This window comes from Fusarium oxysporum, chromosome VI, assembly GCF_013085055.1.
Source record: "Fusarium oxysporum Fo47 chromosome VI, complete sequence".
Lineage (NCBI taxonomy): Eukaryota > Fungi > Ascomycota > Sordariomycetes > Hypocreales > Nectriaceae > Fusarium > Fusarium oxysporum.
Window position 1 is genome coordinate 968,626 of NC_072845.1, and position 16,862 is coordinate 985,487.

The 16,862-nt window shown below is 49.5% G+C and overlaps 7 protein-coding genes across 7 annotated transcripts; 2 read left to right on the top strand and 5 right to left on the bottom strand.

The window, feature by feature from the left end:
- Positions 1-44: 44 nt before the first annotated feature.
- Positions 45-1,619, bottom strand: FOBCDRAFT_225223 (uncharacterized protein). The gene has a single exon (XM_031187193.3). The coding sequence runs from the start codon at positions 1,143-1,145 to the stop codon at positions 96-98; it is 1,050 nt and encodes a 349-aa protein (XP_031038328.2). The 5' UTR covers positions 1,146-1,619; the 3' UTR covers positions 45-95.
- Positions 1,620-1,845: 226 nt separating this feature from the next.
- On the bottom strand, positions 1,846-3,261 carry FOBCDRAFT_225225 (Alpha/Beta hydrolase protein). Its single transcript, XM_031187192.3, has one exon. The coding sequence runs from the start codon at positions 3,121-3,123 to the stop codon at positions 1,924-1,926; it is 1,200 nt and encodes a 399-aa protein (XP_031038327.2). The 5' UTR covers positions 3,124-3,261; the 3' UTR covers positions 1,846-1,923.
- A 127-nt stretch (positions 3,262-3,388) lies between these two features.
- Positions 3,389-5,002, top strand: FOBCDRAFT_225226 (uncharacterized protein). The gene has a single exon (XM_054704970.2). It carries the CDS (start codon positions 3,638-3,640, stop codon positions 4,925-4,927), a length of 1,290 nt encoding a protein of 429 aa, XP_054560945.1. The 5' UTR covers positions 3,389-3,637; the 3' UTR covers positions 4,928-5,002.
- Positions 4,991-5,440, bottom strand: FOBCDRAFT_275206 (uncharacterized protein; the record flags this gene model as incomplete). The annotated part of the gene is made up of 4 exons (XM_059611498.1): positions 4,991-5,073; positions 5,125-5,254; positions 5,309-5,347; positions 5,408-5,440. The coding sequence occupies 4 exons, from the start codon at positions 5,438-5,440 to the stop codon at positions 4,991-4,993; spliced, it is 285 nt and encodes a 94-aa protein (XP_059467338.1).
- Positions 5,441-5,657: 217 nt separating this feature from the next.
- On the bottom strand, positions 5,658-6,125 carry FOBCDRAFT_275207 (uncharacterized protein; the record flags this gene model as incomplete). The annotated part of the gene is made up of 1 exon (XM_059611499.1): positions 5,658-6,125. One exon carries the CDS (start codon positions 6,123-6,125, stop codon positions 5,658-5,660), a length of 468 nt encoding a protein of 155 aa, XP_059467339.1.
- Positions 6,126-7,339: 1,214 nt separating this feature from the next.
- FOBCDRAFT_240783 (uncharacterized protein) lies at positions 7,340-13,776 on the top strand (the record flags this gene model as incomplete). The annotated part of the gene is made up of 16 exons (XM_059610328.1): positions 7,340-7,467; positions 7,540-7,714; positions 7,772-8,317; positions 8,353-8,952; positions 8,983-9,481; positions 9,530-9,969; positions 10,006-10,359; positions 10,432-10,662; positions 10,693-10,707; positions 10,738-10,838; positions 10,947-11,503; positions 11,543-12,184; positions 12,467-12,595; positions 12,628-13,164; positions 13,201-13,674; positions 13,721-13,776. 16 exons carry the CDS (start codon positions 7,340-7,342, stop codon positions 13,774-13,776), a joined length of 5,484 nt encoding a protein of 1,827 aa, XP_059465093.1.
- Positions 13,777-14,180: 404 nt separating this feature from the next.
- FOBCDRAFT_294363 (tRNA(adenine34) deaminase) lies at positions 14,181-16,305 on the bottom strand. The gene is made up of 3 exons (XM_031187185.3): positions 15,678-16,305; positions 14,873-15,575; positions 14,181-14,821 (listed from the first exon to the last, which is right to left on the bottom strand). The coding sequence occupies exons 1-3, from the start codon at positions 16,248-16,250 to the stop codon at positions 14,556-14,558; spliced, it is 1,542 nt and encodes a 513-aa protein (XP_031038320.2). The 5' UTR covers positions 16,251-16,305; the 3' UTR covers positions 14,181-14,555.
- Positions 16,306-16,862: the final 557 nt, after the last annotated feature.

The following is a 16,862-nucleotide window of genomic DNA, read 5'->3' on the forward strand; positions in this document are numbered from 1 at the left end:
CTGTTTCCGTACCTCCCGAGCTCACAGGGCTAGTCGCGGCTTCTAGATGCCGAGTCGCATTTGATCGTCCCAAGCTACTAATTTTTGAGCCCCTGTTAATTCTCTGCATTAAAGTTCACTCTAATCCTCTTCTGTATTTCAGCGACATTGGCATTACCCCGGCCCTTATAGGCTTCGTAGGCCAGCCTATGAGCGTGTATCCCCTTTGAAAACAACTCTCGTTTATCTTTCCATCCCGTCAAAGACCGCAGCTTGTCACTTCCTACCCATTGACTGAAGCTGAAGACGAAATGCAGTCCTGGCGGAAATGATGGCTCTGCCTCAGAAGCTGGGACGAACTGAACCCCTCTGTCAAAACCGTACTCTTTGGCTACAGCTCCTGCAACCTCTTCGAGTGTCTCGTAACGATAGCCAGACACATTGAAGAATTGGCAGCCTACGGCTCGTCGATCGTCAAGTTCCGCAAGAGAAACGTAGGCCCTGCCACAATCATCAACATGAGTTGCGTGCATGATGCTGTTAGGATCTCCGGGAATCCGAAGAACCTCGGATCCCTTTTCTCGCTGATCGGCAGCATAGTCGAATATAGCGCCATAGTAGCTGTTTGAATATCCAAAGACGCATGTTGGTCTGATGACCGCCGCATCAAAGAGCTCCGTATAGTTGAAGACCTTGGCAGAGTTTGTCGTGCGCTCTTTCAATATCTCTGGTACATTCAATGGCGACGCTTCAGTATGAGGCACAAGACCAGGGGTGCCGTGCAGTCCAGTCTTACCATAGTCCTTGCAGCCAGACGACCAGAGAACCAGAGGTCGGACTCCGTTTTCGTTGCTCTTCTCAGCCAGTCTCTTGACACAAGCCATAACCTCTCCGAAGTGTGCAGCATAGCCTGGTATCTTCTCCGTGCAACTGACTATTGTATCGAAAGTGTTGACCTCTACGAAGAGTGTTTCCAGGAAACTGAGATCAGTGAAAGATCCCACTACCGGAATAATTTCAGAAAGTGCAAGTTCCTCTCGAGCTTGTGGATTTCTGATGAGACCATAGGTATTCCAGCCTGCTCTCACAAAGGCTCGACAAACTGCTGAGCCGATATAACCATTGGCTCCAGTAACAAGTACGTTGCATTGTCTGTTTTCAGTCATGATGGTCGTGATCGTCTGAAATGAGAAATGAAGAGTTGATATTCATCCGCCATCCTGTCAAGCAATTTGACATTAAATACCCTTTCAACGATGATGAGGTCCATCAACAACGCTGAAGATTATGTCAGTTAAAGGATGCATAACGTTACGATAACGTTAACATATCGTTAAGCGCCTGGATCCTTGGACACTATGTCTTCTGGTGGTTTTAAAGGGTTTCTTGCCTGTACTGCTGTTGAGACAGCTTTGCTCATGCCGATCAACCAGCTTTACAGATTGGTTCGATGAGTATATATATACCTCACTCTATTCACGGAATCAGCTGGAGCGGTCATGGAAAAATGGCAAGTCGATGAAGAGGTGGGACAAGGCGGGCTGTGAGTCTCTCCGAATGATCTTGGCGATAGGTGAAGCCAAAGCTCCATGCTAGTGACAACCTCCAGTTGCACCCGTTGATAAAGTCTGACATGCATGCAGTAAATGGCAAAAAGGCGAGCTTCACAAAAACATACAACAGCGGGGATTCGCTGGTCGTCACCGACCCAACTACTAATCCGCCGGTTAGTGGCTTGACTATGGGAGAGCGGACGGGATCCCGTATTTTCCACTACCTTTGGTCGTATGTACCTATTGTTTAACCAATCTGGTATATAAGCATGATTGTGTTAGCTTTAGAGCTGATACGCAGGGTGGGCAGAGTCATCTTCCCATGCCAGAGTGACATGGAGTTGAATGGGGGAGAGAAACCGTGTCTATATTCTGTATATTCTATGCCCTTCTATTTCTGAACCGAAGCGAACGCCCGGCTGATCGCAAGCCCAGTCGCAGGATACGCCATGATCTTGTCATGAACTCCATACTTTAAAATCTCGAGTCTAATGTTGCCCTTGCTGGTAGGCCAGACAGTAATTGAGCCTCCTTCTCCGCGACCTTTCTCGAGGCTGCTTATCCTGCTGAGGAGTGCGCCCTCATTCTCGGTCAAGTCCTTGACACCCTCTGCAGCACGGACGGCTTCCCTATAAAGCTTGATGGAATGCTCCATGGGAATATCTGTGTCATCTTCGGCATGCAGGAGAGTGATATCGTACCTTTCAGCAGCCTTGACAAACTCGCCGAGCCTGTACATGTTGTCCCAAGTACTGGAAAGCTGCCGCGCAAAGAACGCGAATAGCGGCTTCACCTTGGCTACTGGTGAAAGCACAGGGATGAAGCCGCCAATGCGATACGTAGCAGTCAATTGGGGGATATCTGCGAACGTCGCTGTAACAACCAATCCAGCGAAATGAACGGAGGGTGTCTTCTGGGCGAGCTCGCTGACCAGGGCAATGGCCACAGCTGAGCCCAGACTTTGTCCAAAGATCACGATTCGCTCGGGGGGGATGCCCGCAGTATGAATAGCCCAGTTGGCAATAGTGACAGCATCCGTGATGATACCATCTTCGCTTGGTGAGCCGGTGGACTCTCCATACCCGCGATAGTCAAATGTCAGAACGTGGGTGTTGACTGGGTCAGCTGAGTAGAGGGAGCGGTAGCTATCAGGGCGCCAACCACTGGCCATAGTTCCACTGGTGCCGTGGAAGTAAAGTACCAGGCGAGCATTTGGGTTCTCTTTTAGTAGACGGAAGTTCAAAGTTTCTTCAAACTTGTCTACCAATCCACCGTCTGGCCCTTGGGCCAACAAGCCTTCCTGGTGCGACTCATATGTCGCTAAAGGGAGTACATGCCATATGTGCAGCTTGACTCCATCTGGTGTTGAGATGTAGAAGGGTGTAACTTGATGATGAGCGAATCCAAATTGCTCCGGTGTATTGAGATCCTTGAACCACGTCAAAGTAACTTTGTGTAGGTAAATTGCGTGAGCTTGTAGTGAGGGCGCAACAACCAACGCTCCCAAAATACTGAAATACAGCATGGCTGGAACGCCAAGTGTTAGACCAAGCGCCAGCATAGTCGGCCGCAGGGCTGAAGATGCCGCCATATTGGTAAGAGGCCAGTAAAAAGAGAAATATCGACAGGAAGAGGCCAAGTGAAATAGAAAATGGCCCAGGGTTGCGGGCAAACAAAAGCAACTGTTTTGGTTGAAGTGTCAAGATGCAAGAAGTAACGCACCTCCAGATGTTGGCCGTTATCACATGGTGGAGTTTCAGGCGTCACGTAAGCAGCCACACCCCTGAAAACTTGAGAGACGGGCGCTAAAACAGCCGATTGGAGAACCTTACTGGCCAATTTGGTGGAGGACACATGCTAAATTTGACTTCAGGCGCTTAATATATGCGGCCCGTTCCTAGATGGAACCAACACTCTTAAGAATGATAACGATTCATTGGATTGAGCATGATGCTATTCGCGTTGTTGGTACGCAAGAGAATTCTCATGATGTTGGACAGTCGAGCTGAAATATATTTGCTTCCCGGCATGAACTGCAGCGACCATGCCTTTCTCTATCACATGTCAAGCTCTAACCTTCGATATCAAGTTCACTGAAGTTACCCATGAACGGCACAGAGACAAGAAGATCGACGGAAACTGAGTTCGTGGGCTGGGTCCCCGAAGATTCAAACCGCGGCACATGGTCTCTCATCACGTCTTGCCTATTCACCATCGCCATCTGCACTTGGACGGCCATTCATCCACGTATCCATGTCTCTCGTCAACTTCGGCATCAGCACAAGTTCTACCAACTTGTCAAAGCCGTCCTGGCTCCTGAGATGGTATGCCTTGAGTCTTTACAAGAGTTCTTACAAGCTCGTAAAGCCGTCAGACGATGCGCCGCCACTACGAACAATGAGTTCAAGACAGTGCATGGCTTCTATCTTTGTATGATGGGTGTACGCTATAATTCTGGGGATAATGGTGGTTATCGAACTCTCTGGCCTGGGCAGTATGCCTGGCTCTTGAAAAACGGTCTGGTATCATGGCAGGATCATAAGAATTGGGGCCTTGCCAAGGAGGAGATCGCTGACAAGAACAAGGCTGATGGTCTGGTGAAACTGGCTGCTCTTCTTCAAGTTGTATGGTTCACAGTGCAGTGCATCACGCGCTCAGCTCATCATCTTCCTTTGGCAACTATCGAGACCATGACGCTGGCCTACGTGTTCAACGGACTAGTCACGTATGCTTTCTGGTGGGAGAAGCCCAAGGATATCGTCACCGCCTCTGTCGTCAACTTGCCAGAAATGACTCCTCTTCAGTGGGAGAAGTTCGAGAGTCTGGCAATGGAAAACACCTATGACGTCTCCGATCCCAGTCAAAAGCAGGACAATTCCATCGCTTGGTACGTTGTGCCGCGCGATTGTCGGGATGATGAGGTTGGGGTGATGGAGGATCCTGAACGAACTGCGGAGGAAAGCGTTTCCACAACTGAGCCTAACTCCCAAAAGATTGAATCGACTGTCACTGAAGTCGAGGCTGACAACGTCATCACTGAGTGGGACTCAAGTCTCTACATGACAAGATACTGGCCACTTCTTTGCCTATTAGGGGCATCCTTCGGAGCCATTCATCTGATATCATGGACTTCCTCTTTCCCATCAGAGGCAGAGCGTTGGCTATGGAGAGTTAGCGCTCTCGTTTCAGTCATTACATCCGTTATCTGCATGCAGTTCAGGAAGATGAGTCTTACATGGGATGGGCCATTGACCGTTATCAAGGTTGCAAGTCCATTGCTTTATCTTGTAACACGAGTTGTTATGGCAGTGGAAGCTTTTGTGGGGTTACGAGCTATGGAGCCGGCGACTTACGATACTTATGCACTAACAAACTATTGGTTTCACTTGTTATGATGGGATTATGGATGAGGTTGCAATAGGCATGTAGATTAGTATATAACTTAAAGAGCCCAATGTTCAAAAGCCATTCCCTTTCGTGGTCTCTTTCTTTGCGGTTGTCTTGATTGCTTCAACCATAGACTTGTAGTACGAGTTGGGGACTGTAAACAATGTTAGTTGAGCAGATCAGAGTAGCCTTGAAATGAACTTACGATGCGGCCCAGCATCAATGACATCGCGTTTGAACTCTTTCCAAGATGTGAACTTTCGGCCTGGCGGGGGAGGACCGTTGATCTCTGAGGCGATGTCTTGGGGAGCCTTGTCATTGAAGATGGTGACACCCTGATCAGTGTGATAGAAGGACCCTTAAATCTTGAACAGATCAGTGGGCGGTACTTGTGGTACGATGTCGTCAGAGTTTGCAATGCGCCAGACCTACCCATCCCCATCAGTCGCAAGACTGCGATTCATCAACGCCCAGTCGTTGCTACCAACTCGAGGGGCTCCGAAAGTATACTCATCACCCATTTTGAACCCCGGGAGAAACTTGGAGGCGTCGATCAGAAGCTGGGCAGAGCACATGTTTGAGTATGAACCTCCAAGTGAATGTCCTGTGACGTGAGCACGAATTGTTGTGCCTTCATCCCGAGGAAGGGTTTTGGCAATAACCCCCAACTGTTCAAAAATGTGGTTTTAAGGCTTTTATGACGGTTTGCCCTTTTCACTGAAGTCGCCAAACAGACCATTATAGACACCGGGGCAAGTCGCAAATCTGCATGAACTTCATGCCCCATAGCTTGGCAACGTTGTTAATTTCATCTGCAGCGCTGATGTAAGTGCTGATGGCGTCCTCAAGATCTTCAGGGGTCGTATCAACTTCAGGGTCCTGACACTGGGCATATTTTTCGCATGCAGCTAGGATCTTGCCATAGTCTCGCAAATATACAGCCATACTCTCCATGAAGGGAAGAAATGCGATGTTCCAGTCAATGGGGTTCTTTTGGCCAAACACTTGCGCTTCAATGGCCTTCTTGATACTGTCTGGGTTCTTGTCGCTCCATTTTTTGGGAATGGAATAGGCGAGCTTACACTTGTCGCCAATAATGGCATTGCTGTCAGAAGCTGGGTCTGTAAGGGCTATATCATAATGCTGAAGCCTCTCCAAGTTCTTTTGGGCAACGAAACGATTGAGATTGTTCATATCGGTAGCCATGTTGTGTTTTAAATTGACACGTTTCGGCTTTGAGTACAGATTTAAGGGGAAGGGTATTATGAGGAGGCGGCAAGTGTCTATGTTTGTCGTTATTGAGTGTTGAGTGCATGATCCTGGATTTATACTTCATCATTCAGGTATCAAGACAATCAGATATGTGAAGAAGAGTAAATAGCTCCCCCGTTCGCCAAAAATATCAGCTCACCCAAATGGGGTCCCGGAGGTCTTGCGGCGATGCCGAGTGATAGATGTCGACATGTTGGCGAATACATTATCAGAAGATACTTAGATAATACCAACCGGAAAGCTCTTCTCCCGCGCCGCAATGGATTTCTGTCTCGCGACTCCAACATGCTTGGTCACAAATCATAACGACTTGCTTTGTGATAACGTATAGAGCAAACCAGTCTCAGCGCCGTGTAGTCATTCGAAACCGAGGAGTTTCCCCGCCAAATACTCTATTACGATTTGTTGTACTAGGACCTTACATATTGCCCCGCTACTCTAGCCTTGTAAGACGTGAGGCTGCAATCTTGTATGTCGTCGCGATGCGACTTATACGGCGTTGAACTGAGACATAATTCTACTAGTTTTTGAGGCGTTGTGGTCGAAGAGGAAGGTGTCTGCTCAACTCAAACCAGCTTTTGCTGGGAAGTGGCTGAGTTCCTCGAGCTGAAAACTTCCAGCTCTTACGTGGCGAGTTCTAGGTCATGATCTCTGAGCCTCTCATCTGAGACCTGAGACCTTGTCTTTCTCTTGAGTAGCTAGGTTCATCTATGTGACGAGCTTATCGATCCACCATGGCGCGATTCTTCACCTCCCGGGACATGATAACTCACTAGATACAGTATGTGATTCCGAGATGTAGGCGCATTCGTAGACTACAGCATGGCATCTAGACCATTCCGTGATATGCATGGTACATGCAGGCAGCACACAATGGCTCTTGAACTCTAGATTCACATTCAGCTCTGTTGTGCCAATGTCTGAACCGCCACTTCTCAAGCTGATCGAAATCTGTAAGCGGAGAGGACGAGGAAGATAGCCGTTGACTTACTTGAGTATCACAAAAGCGATCCTCATATATCTATCTACTATCTCGAGGTTGTAAGTGTAATCTTCAGCTTGCGACCTACTTCTGGCAGACTTATTATCTCCACCATGTTCTCAATATTATATCTTTTCAACTATCGACTCATTGTACAAAGAACATCATGATTTCCTATAGCTCAGCTATTGGCCATCAACAGGGCAAAGCCGATACTGACAATAATGGCCTTGCTCGCTACATGCTCAAGATTGAGACTCCTGCGGGCATCAAGTCCGGCAATGAGCCTGATCTGTCCCTCCAGTATTCCCAAGGTACTCCGAACGGTATCATTGGGCTTAGTTGGGTGCTTGGTGGTGTATCCAGCATTTACCTTGGAGCCCCAAAGGTCGTCTATGGCAAAGTCAACCCGCCTCCTCCGGACTATGATACTTCCAAACCTAAGCTCATAATGGATGACCTAGACTTGTTGAACATAGACGGGGAATACAATGGACCTCAAACTGTGTATACCACTGAGATAAACAACACTAGTCTTCAAGTCAAGTGATTGGGTGAAGATGGTGGCTTTTTGGTCACCGACAACATGGGACGGCAGATTGAGTATGGAACAACTCTTGATAGCCGCATCGTGACTCAGCCTGAAGGCAAGGCACGAGAATGGCGTATCAAGAAGCAGACGGATTGTCACGGCAACACGATCCAATACAACTACATCCCTTCTCCACAGACCGAGAACACCAGAGATGTCAACACATCGTATCTTGATTCGATCAAGTACTGTTCCAACGATGTCACTGACTCTCCTGCGACGCGTTTTGTCCAGTTTCACTACGCTGATCGCAAGGACTTGGTCACGCATTCCATTGCAGGAGCTATCATCACCCGGGCAAACCTCCTCAGCTCTATCTCCATCAGCATCAATATCGGCGGAGAGATTACGGTCAACGGGACCTACTCCCTCACCTACGGTCAGTCGGCAACGACTAACGATTCGTACCTCTCGCAGGTAGCGGAGAGCTCAGAAAAAGACGGTCAGGCCGTTAGTCTTCTCCCTACCTCGTTTTCATACACCGCGCAGGATACTGCACCGGGAGATCTCTTCAAGACGGTGCCAGCGGACCCCTTCCAAGCCGAGTCCAATGTCGTTACCTGCTTCCCCTGAATATGACTGGCAAGGCGCTCACTGATGTTACTTGTATGGTATGGGACATTGCCAACAAAGTAATGACGGTCAAGACCTACACAGCAGAGAGAAAGCCTAACCCCGACGTGAAGCCTGATGCCATTACTGATTGGACTCCATCGGAGGAAAATGTCCAGGTACCGATGCCTATGTGGGATCCAACGAGCCCAGATGCGAAGATGCCTGATTTCTTGGCGCCTGATCTTCACGGTAACGGCCGCTCAGACTTGATCATACCGTATCAGAACGCCAGGGGAATGCTCGAGTTTTTCCTCTCACAAAGCAATGGTGCTGGGCTGACTGCGGTTCAAGAAGTCAAGCAGACTAACTTTCCCTGGGTAGTAAAGTCCAAGTTCATGGCCATGGACATAACTGGAACTGGCGTCGCTGACGTTGTCCAAATCTTCCCCAATGGCCAGAATCTGTCCTTTCGCAACTTTCCAGGAGTTGCCAATGAGAGTAATTCTGGAAGCATCGGACTGGCAGATGTCATCCAGACAGATACCACCTACGGCTTCGATAACACGATCGATTGGTTTCTCCTGAAACACTCGGGAACTGGAGCTGTCAGCCTTGTACGTGTGTGGCAAGAGGTACTGCCCAATGATCTGTACGACATCAAGGCCACGTCTTTCCGTTGCCTCGTAACAGGCGATTCGTCCAAGGGTTTCAAAGCTACTGGGATCGATTCCATGCTCGGAGGTCCCTTTCCCAAGAGAGATGCCAACGCGCCTGTTTTGAGCATCCTGTCCTGCGACATAAATGGAGATGGTACTCAGGATATTGTCCTTGGAAAGGCCGAGTTCCAGGCACCAAACATGGTCTTCAGATATGTGGTCTCGCTTGGTGACGGCATGGGCAGTTTCGCCAAGTGTGGTGACGAGCTGACGCAAACAGTTGAAAACGCCATGGAACCGAAGGGAGATGGCAGGTTCTCCGTTACAAATCTCAATGGCGGGCTCTACCCATCCCTGGCTTATGTCTACCAACAGAGTAACGACATCAGCTTTGTATGCATGTCGGTTGTTGGACGCTGCGGCGCCGCGGTTAGTCCCATTGTCCCATACCCAGTCACGCCAGATCCCAAGACGGAGAATACTCAAGTGATTCCCGCGGATCTGAGTGGCATTGGAATGGGAGGATGACTCTTCTACAGCCTCACTGCCGAAGGCAAGCTCAGTATTGTCCCTGTCTACAACACAGGCCAGCCGACAGATCTTCTGTCATCGTCCAACGACTCAATGGGCCTTGTCACTGCCTTTTCGTACGGTTGTCTCACAGACCCGGACGTTTACGATTCTGGCGTTGACTGGAGAAACTATCCACCTACCGATCCTGGAAACTATGTTGTCAAGGGCGCTCCCAATTATGTTGTCACGTCCCTCGAACACACCAACGACTCAGCCACAAACTCGTTGGCCTTCGAGGTCAATATGGCAAAGACGTATCGTCAAGTTCTTGTAAACAGTCAAGGAAGAGGCTGGTTGGGCTTTGAGTCCATCACGACTCACAACATCGTTGATGACATTTGGACAACCGAGCACTACTTCCAGACTTCCCCAAAGATCGGGCTCAAGTCTAAAGTTGACACGCTGAATTCAGACCCTAAAGTAGATCCTCAACAGTCCCCGTTGTCATCCCAAAAGACAGACTACGATACTCCCTTGTCTCAGCAGAATGGATGTGATATCTATCATGTCAACAAGCTATTCGACAAGCTCGAGACAGAAGGGGAACAGTGCCGGGTGCAGATGACCCAATTCACCTACGACGACAATGGAAACGTCATCACCAAATATGTTTCAGAACATCAGCAAGGTCAGATTATCTTCCAGTCTTGGGAGAACTGTTCTTACACATCTATCCGAGGTATTACGAGTCTCATGACGGCTATGAAGCTCTCCTCGGTTGAAACCAACCGGGACTTGACTGCGTTTCAACAAGGAGACGTGAACTTTACTCAGTACACATACAACAGCAATACTGCCCTTCTTGAAACCGTCAAGAGGTGGTCGGATGATACTGGAGACTTTTAAACCACGACACATGGGTTCGATGATTACGGCAATGAGATATCAACCATGGACCCTGCCGGCCTCACGACCACGACGACCTATGATTCCTACTTTAACAGTCTCCCAATTCAACAGGTAGAAAAAGGTCGTGGCGTCAATTCCATCCAACTTCTTGCGTATGATATGGCAAGTGGCGAGCTGCTGGCCAAACGTGAGACGAGTGGACGACTCACGTGTACTCGCGTCGATGGCTTCGGCAGAAACATCGAGGCACGCATGCAAAGCAAGGTCACAAGGACTCTCTCAACTACAGCCAAGGAATTCCTGCCCAAGGTGTATGCGGCATCAAGCGATTTTATGAAGCTCTTGTCTGACAAATGTATCCTGGATCCAGTTCAGCAGTACAGCTACGACCTCTTCAAGAGCTCGGCAGGGAACTCGTATTTGACCTCATCGACCTTGTCGTACTTCAATGACACAGACATTGGGCAACTTCAAGTACTAGACTTTGTTGATTGTGTTGGACAGAAGAGGATTCAACGATCTAGACAAGGAGTTGACCCTGCCAGCAGTTCAACAGACAAGCATGTCACTTGGAAGTGTTGGACATATGATACTCGCGGCAATCCCCTCTTCGAAAGCTTCAACCTCCAGTCAGCTCCATGGGACAGCTTCGAGTATCAGCCCGGGCCGTCAGAAGGCACAACTTCGGTATTCGACAAGCTCGGTCGGGTCCTCAACAAGACTCGCCCAAGCCACAACGACTCGGCCATTAATTCCGTCTCAAGCCTGCAATATTCCATTGGGGGCGGAACAGTCTTGGAGACTGTTACCGGACCAGATCCAAACGCGAGCGCCACTAATGTCGTACTTTGGTCTGCGCCTCGTACATATATTTCCATCAACGGAAAGGAGCATATTATCTCAGCTGCGAATCAGGGAGCCTTGACTTCAGAGTTCACGTACGATGTTGCCGGCAATCTGTTGTCTGCTTCCGATCCTCAAGCAAAGAGGGAAACGAGGAAATGCAACTCGCTTGGCCAGCTTCGGATCCTTGACAACGTTTATCAGAGAATGCAAGACCCAGCTAAGCCACCGGAGCAGCTAGCGATGACTTATATCTATAATGGTACGGGATAGTTAGAGAAAACCGTCAACGCCAACGAAGAGGCGATTATGTTCGATAGGGACAGCAAAGGTCGTCCTATCAGTAAGACTGGTTTTGATGGCAGAGTGCTTAGGTATCAGTACGATGATGCTGGCAAGGAGAGACTTTCCTCGATGACGGTTTATCCTTCAGGTGAAGCAAAGCAACTGGAGACCAAGCTTAGCTTTGAGTACGACGAACGGGCCCGACTGAGCTCTCGGGCTTTGACTCTCGCCGATGGGGTTGAGTACGAAATAGTCTTCGAGTACGATTGGCAGGGACAGGTAATGACCAAGTCTTATCCCAATGGTGCTACCAAACTGAACAAGTACATCGGATCTCTGCTTTCATACAGCGAAGTCTACGCTGAGGGACCAGGAGGTCAGCGAGAGACATGGCTCGACGGCACCTTTGAGTATAATAATGCAACGGAAAAGCCCAACAAAACCACATTTGGCAAGGCCGACGGACAGACCGATTTTCAGCACACTTTCGAGTACAATCTCCAGTCGTACACCCTCAGTCACAACCTTGACCAACTAGGGCAGTCTCCCTCAGACACTAAGCCCTTGGTTCAGAAGACGTATATCTACAATGGAGCAGATCAACTTGCCCAGAATCTTGACGGCATGTCCAACGTGGCCAAGAAGTACAACTATGAAGGTAAGCGTCTCAAGAACTCACAGATTGGAGACGCAAATATGAAGAACTATGTATATGATTCGTCAGGCAACATCCTTACCAAGGCGGACACGACCATTTCATACGGAAGTAACCCGGCGACTGGAAAGCGAGGCGCCGCGACAGCTTTCAATATCTGATATGATAGAGCTGGGAGGACAACCCGCAGAGATACTGAGGCTTCGAGTTTGCAACTCAGCTACGACTCATTCGGACTGCTTGCATCTTACAAGGACAACGTTGGGAAAACAACAAACATGACAGGCGCTCCAGATGGCAAGACTGTGAAGCGAGAGGTTCCCGGAAACGGAGGGTCTCTCTTGACAATCAGCGACGACTATAATATTCAGATCAAGAAGGACGGCTCCGAGATCATCACGATTAAACTGTTTGGTGCTGGCATCTTGATCGGAAACTGTAGCAAGACAGTCCCAAGCAAGCCAGCACACATGCCTCTGGATATTCTCCATCCTCTGCCGCTTTATTCACCGACGTCAAAGGAAACGTGACACACAGGTTCAAGAGCACTGATGGAAGTCTGCTCAAAACCATCACTTATGACGACTTCGGAACACCCAGGATCAAGAGAGTGCAGCCAAGCGATACGAACTTCGACAAGACTTCAACATACGAAAGCAAAAGTCTCGATGAAGGCACAGAGCTTTATGACTTTGGATCCAGGTGGTACGACCCCATTACTGGCCGCTTTACCACGCTTGATGACATTCTGGCAGTCAAGGACCTCGCCAGGACTGACGGACTCAACCGACTGGCATTTGAGAACAACGACCCTATAAATCACGCTGATCCTTCTGGGCATTGGCCGTTATCAGCTGTACTGGGCGTTGTCCTCGGAGCTGCCCTCGTCGTTGGCGCCATTGCCCTCACAATTGCCACAGGAAGAGCCGCGGCGCCACTTGCTGCTGCTGCTGCTGGAGCTCTGGCCAGTGGAGGTATCGCTGGTACAACGTAGTCTTTTGATCATCGCAATGAACGAGGTGGAAAGTTCTGGGGCGGCTACGCAGCCACGGTGCTCGTCAACGCGGCCATCGGAGGAGCCACCGGTGTTTTGGGAGCAGTGGCTACACCAGCCAACATGGTGAGCGCAACTGAACGCCTTGGACAGGCAGTTGGTTTGGCAATGGGCACTGCAACAGAGAATCTCATTGGTGCTGCTGCAACCGTCGGCAGCAAGGCCTTGATCAGCGCGACATCGTCGTTGTTGACAACCGTGGCACATAATGCGATTGAGAACAAGTTCTATGGCACCCACTACAGTTTGTTTGAAGGAGCAGGCACGGCATTTGGCTCTGGCGCCGCGATGGGCGCTCTCGGAGGTCTTGTCTCGGCCGGCTCGCATTTGGTCAAAGGAGGAGAATCGGCCGTGGCGCAGACTTCGGCTCAAAGGTTGAAGAAGGGATTAACAGGTGGATTACTAATAGGAGTACGCGCGGGCTTCGCTGTTGCCAAGAGTGAAGACCTGCCTCAGAGAGCTGGAAAATGGGTGTCCAAGGAAAGGATGGAGATGGCCAATCTGTATCGGGAGCAGGAGAGGAATTTCAAGGGCTTATTGAGTATGGTTGGGCCCAGTGGCCTAGTTGGAACTCTGCACAACGGCCTGATCAAGTATCAGTCATTTGTTAATTATGGTTAGGTCATTAGATTGGATTCCAGTGGCAGTATAAGTAGAAACAGGGTCGTTATCGTTGCTCATATCTACGCTGAAGCAAGTAAATAGTCTTGGCCTCTCTGTCCATTGAATTGAGATTTGGAATGGGATATGGGGTCTAGTCAGTGAATCAGTCACTTGCTCCCGCCAAACTCAAGGAGTCACCGAGTCTAGCTTCGGCCTCCATGCCCAAAATTGCTGGTCTTGCTGTGATCTACACTCTCCATGGTAGAGACCGCCACGCATGGTAATTTACCCAGCACTCCATGACCACCCATCAGCCTTATTCATAAGTGTATTATGCTATCACAAACCACAACACCATCCTTCCAGTGACAGCACTCTTCCTTGCCCCCAATCGACTGGAACTCAGCAGCCCGCACGCCATGTCCTCCGCTTGAGCGTCATGCTCGCCCAAAATGCATCAAAAGTCAAAGGCCATCCTCCCACAGCAATTCTGTTCAAAATTCCACCGAAACTGCAACTCGACCCTCCAAACGTCTAAAATGAGTTTATTCTCTCCAATTGTGCTTTCAATACTTTGGCACAGGTGTCTCGGAGGGCTGATGGATACAGTTCCATCAGCTAGGTTCCATGGGATGTGTCCACATATTCCGTGGCTCCACCATTTTCTGTGTTACTCTTACGGCGCAGATGCGGCAGCGGCATCGCGACAACGCTGTTCTAGACGTTGGTACGATCACCTAGCGGCGCGGGCGTTTCCTTCAGAGTTTGAGTTGAAGTGGGCAGGTCAAGAACTTGGGGCTCGGGTTCAGTGGCAGCAAGATCCGGAGTTGGCGTTTCTTCGCCGTTTTCGTCGTCGTTGCCTTCGCCATTATCCTCCCCGTTGCTTTCACCGTTGCTCTCGCCAGTGCCTTCACCGGTGCCCTCGCCCTCCATCATAGCAGCCAATCGAGCTGCACGGCCTTCCTTCTTGCGAGGCACCGGAGCTATAGAGTCAGCATATCAGTCAAAATAGTCGAGTTATATGTATCACTTACCTCGTCCATTCTCCTGGACATAAAATCGTCTCAGAAGTGCGACAGCCTCATCACGACCCCATCCACCCTCAATTTCGTAACCAGATTCCAGGTTTCCACCGTCTCCTCCACCTGGAGGATACGAGACGCCCAGTGTGCCACTTCCGTCTGGAAGCTGCGCAGGCTTTGGTGTTGGATGTGCGCTGGCAGTCTGGCCATCAGCACTGACAGGAAGTGAGTTGGCATGAATGCTGAAGACACCGCCTGTTCCGCCAAACTTGTCGTTGACTGCGCCAAAATAGACCTTCTTGATACCGAGTTGTCGCAAGAGAGAAGCACACATGACACACGGCTCTACAGTGACGTACAAAATGCTCTCTCGAATGATAGATCTATCAACTCGCGCATCAGGGTGGCACTTCTGGCCATAAGGGTAGAGGTGGCCCTTGGATCCATCCTCATTACCCTCATCGGCGGGTCCTGATTCGACAGAAGATGTATCAGAAGCTTCGGCTGACTGATTCTTGGGCTTGGGCTTCAGGTAGGTTGTCCTTGGTCCATTCTTGGGAGGGTAAGAGAGTAAAGCGCCGAGGGCCATGAACTCAGCATGGCGAGTACCATTTCGAGTGACGTTGGTTGCATTCATGCCTCGAGCAATGACCTTTCCATCGTGAACAAGAACGCATCCCACGGGTGTTTCGTTGGTTCTGAGAGCAAGTCGCGCCTGGGTTGAGAGTTAGCCAAAAGTTAAATGTCGTAGGGAATATACAGTCTTAGTAGAGGGCGGGGGACGGTTTGCCATTTCCAAGTGTGTTGGTTGACTTACCATGTCAAGAGCTTCTTCAGTGAACTTCATGTGCATCGCTCGCTCCGCTATGACAGCAGGGTCTGTGTAGATGGGGGCAGCAGGTACACCTTCAACGGCGGGAGCTGCATCCTCGGCGGCAGCAGCAGCAGGGGCAGTGGAAACGACGGGCTTGGGGGATGTTGCGACAGCCTTCTCCTCTCCAATTTTCAGACGAGAGAGCGACTCTGACAACTGAGCCGTGTTTGGCGGTTGGTTCTCCTTGTCCACGATCCCCTGGGGGACGTGCTTCTGAGGCGACACCATATCGGAGGTAGTTGCAGATGTTTCGATATTGGTGAGAGCGTCTTCTTGTTGGCGATTATCAGTCGGGGCAGATGTATCCTGATGTTTTGTAGATGAAGAATCTGCGTTGACTTTGTTGTTTTTCTCCCTTTGAGTATTGTTGTCGTTACTGGAGTTGCCCCTGCCCGTTTGATCAGTGTCACTGGCACTGTCAGTCTCGCCTGGAAGCACCCGCCCAAAAAGACGACGCAAGGCCTTTGCACCTGCCGCTTTGGCCGGCGAAAGACCAAGTGACTTGAAAACTCCCATGTTTGTCTTTGTCTCCTTCTTCGAGCCTCTGAATACCTTCACTCCCTCCCTCACTCACTATCCCCCAGGCTTCAATCCTCCTCCTTACTTCTCAGTGACAAGTCCCTTCACCTTCGTACCCTCGCTATCGATAATCCCTTCACTCGTATCCAAAAGTTTCCTTCTCTTTCCGATGTTTACTTTTTTCTTCCTCAACCCTGGTCCTTTGTTCCTCCTTCTAGAACAATAGGCTGACAGCAAATGTCGTCTCAAAACCAAGTAACACAGGCCTTTGTGTATTTACAATTCGGACAATGGAGAACAATAATCCGGTAAGCTTAATCAGAGCTCACACAAGACTTAACAAGAAAGCTCAAATAGTAGACCAGAAGTTGGCTGTTACTCTAAGCTCATCGCCACATGCAATCACTAGATTACAAGCAATCGATCGTACAGTACAGATGCCGCCGAACAAGGAAAAGATCAAGGTATTGTCGTGCTGCGTCGTCCTATGGCCCCAGAAATGAATTAATGAAAGACAAAAGGAGTGAAATTTCTTTTGGCCTGGAATGGCTTATCAAAGTTTCCCCCAGCCTTAAAAAGTAAGAGAAAGGGTTCGAGATACTCATGTCC

Excerpts from the sequence above, each read along its gene's own strand:
- FOBCDRAFT_225223 (XM_031187193.3), bottom strand. The coding sequence starts at position 1,145 with ATGACTGAAAACAGACAATGCAACGTACTTGTTACTGGAGCCAATGGT.
- FOBCDRAFT_294363 (XM_031187185.3), bottom strand. The coding sequence starts at position 16,250 with ATGGGAGTTTTCAAGTCACTTGGTCTTTCGCCGGCCAAAGCGGCAGGT. Across the intron at positions 15,576-15,677 it reads CTGAAGAAGCTCTTGACATG|GCGCGACTTGCTCTCAGAAC; the intron begins GTAAGTCAACCA and ends CTCTCAACCCAG. Across the intron at positions 14,822-14,872 it reads TGTCCAGGAGAATGGACGAG|CTCCGGTGCCTCGCAAGAAG; the intron begins GTAAGTGATACA and ends CTGACTCTATAG.
- FOBCDRAFT_225226 (XM_054704970.2), top strand. The coding sequence starts at position 3,638 with ATGAACGGCACAGAGACAAGAAGATCGACGGAAACTGAGTTCGTGGGC.
- FOBCDRAFT_225225 (XM_031187192.3), bottom strand. The coding sequence starts at position 3,123 with ATGGCGGCATCTTCAGCCCTGCGGCCGACTATGCTGGCGCTTGGTCTA.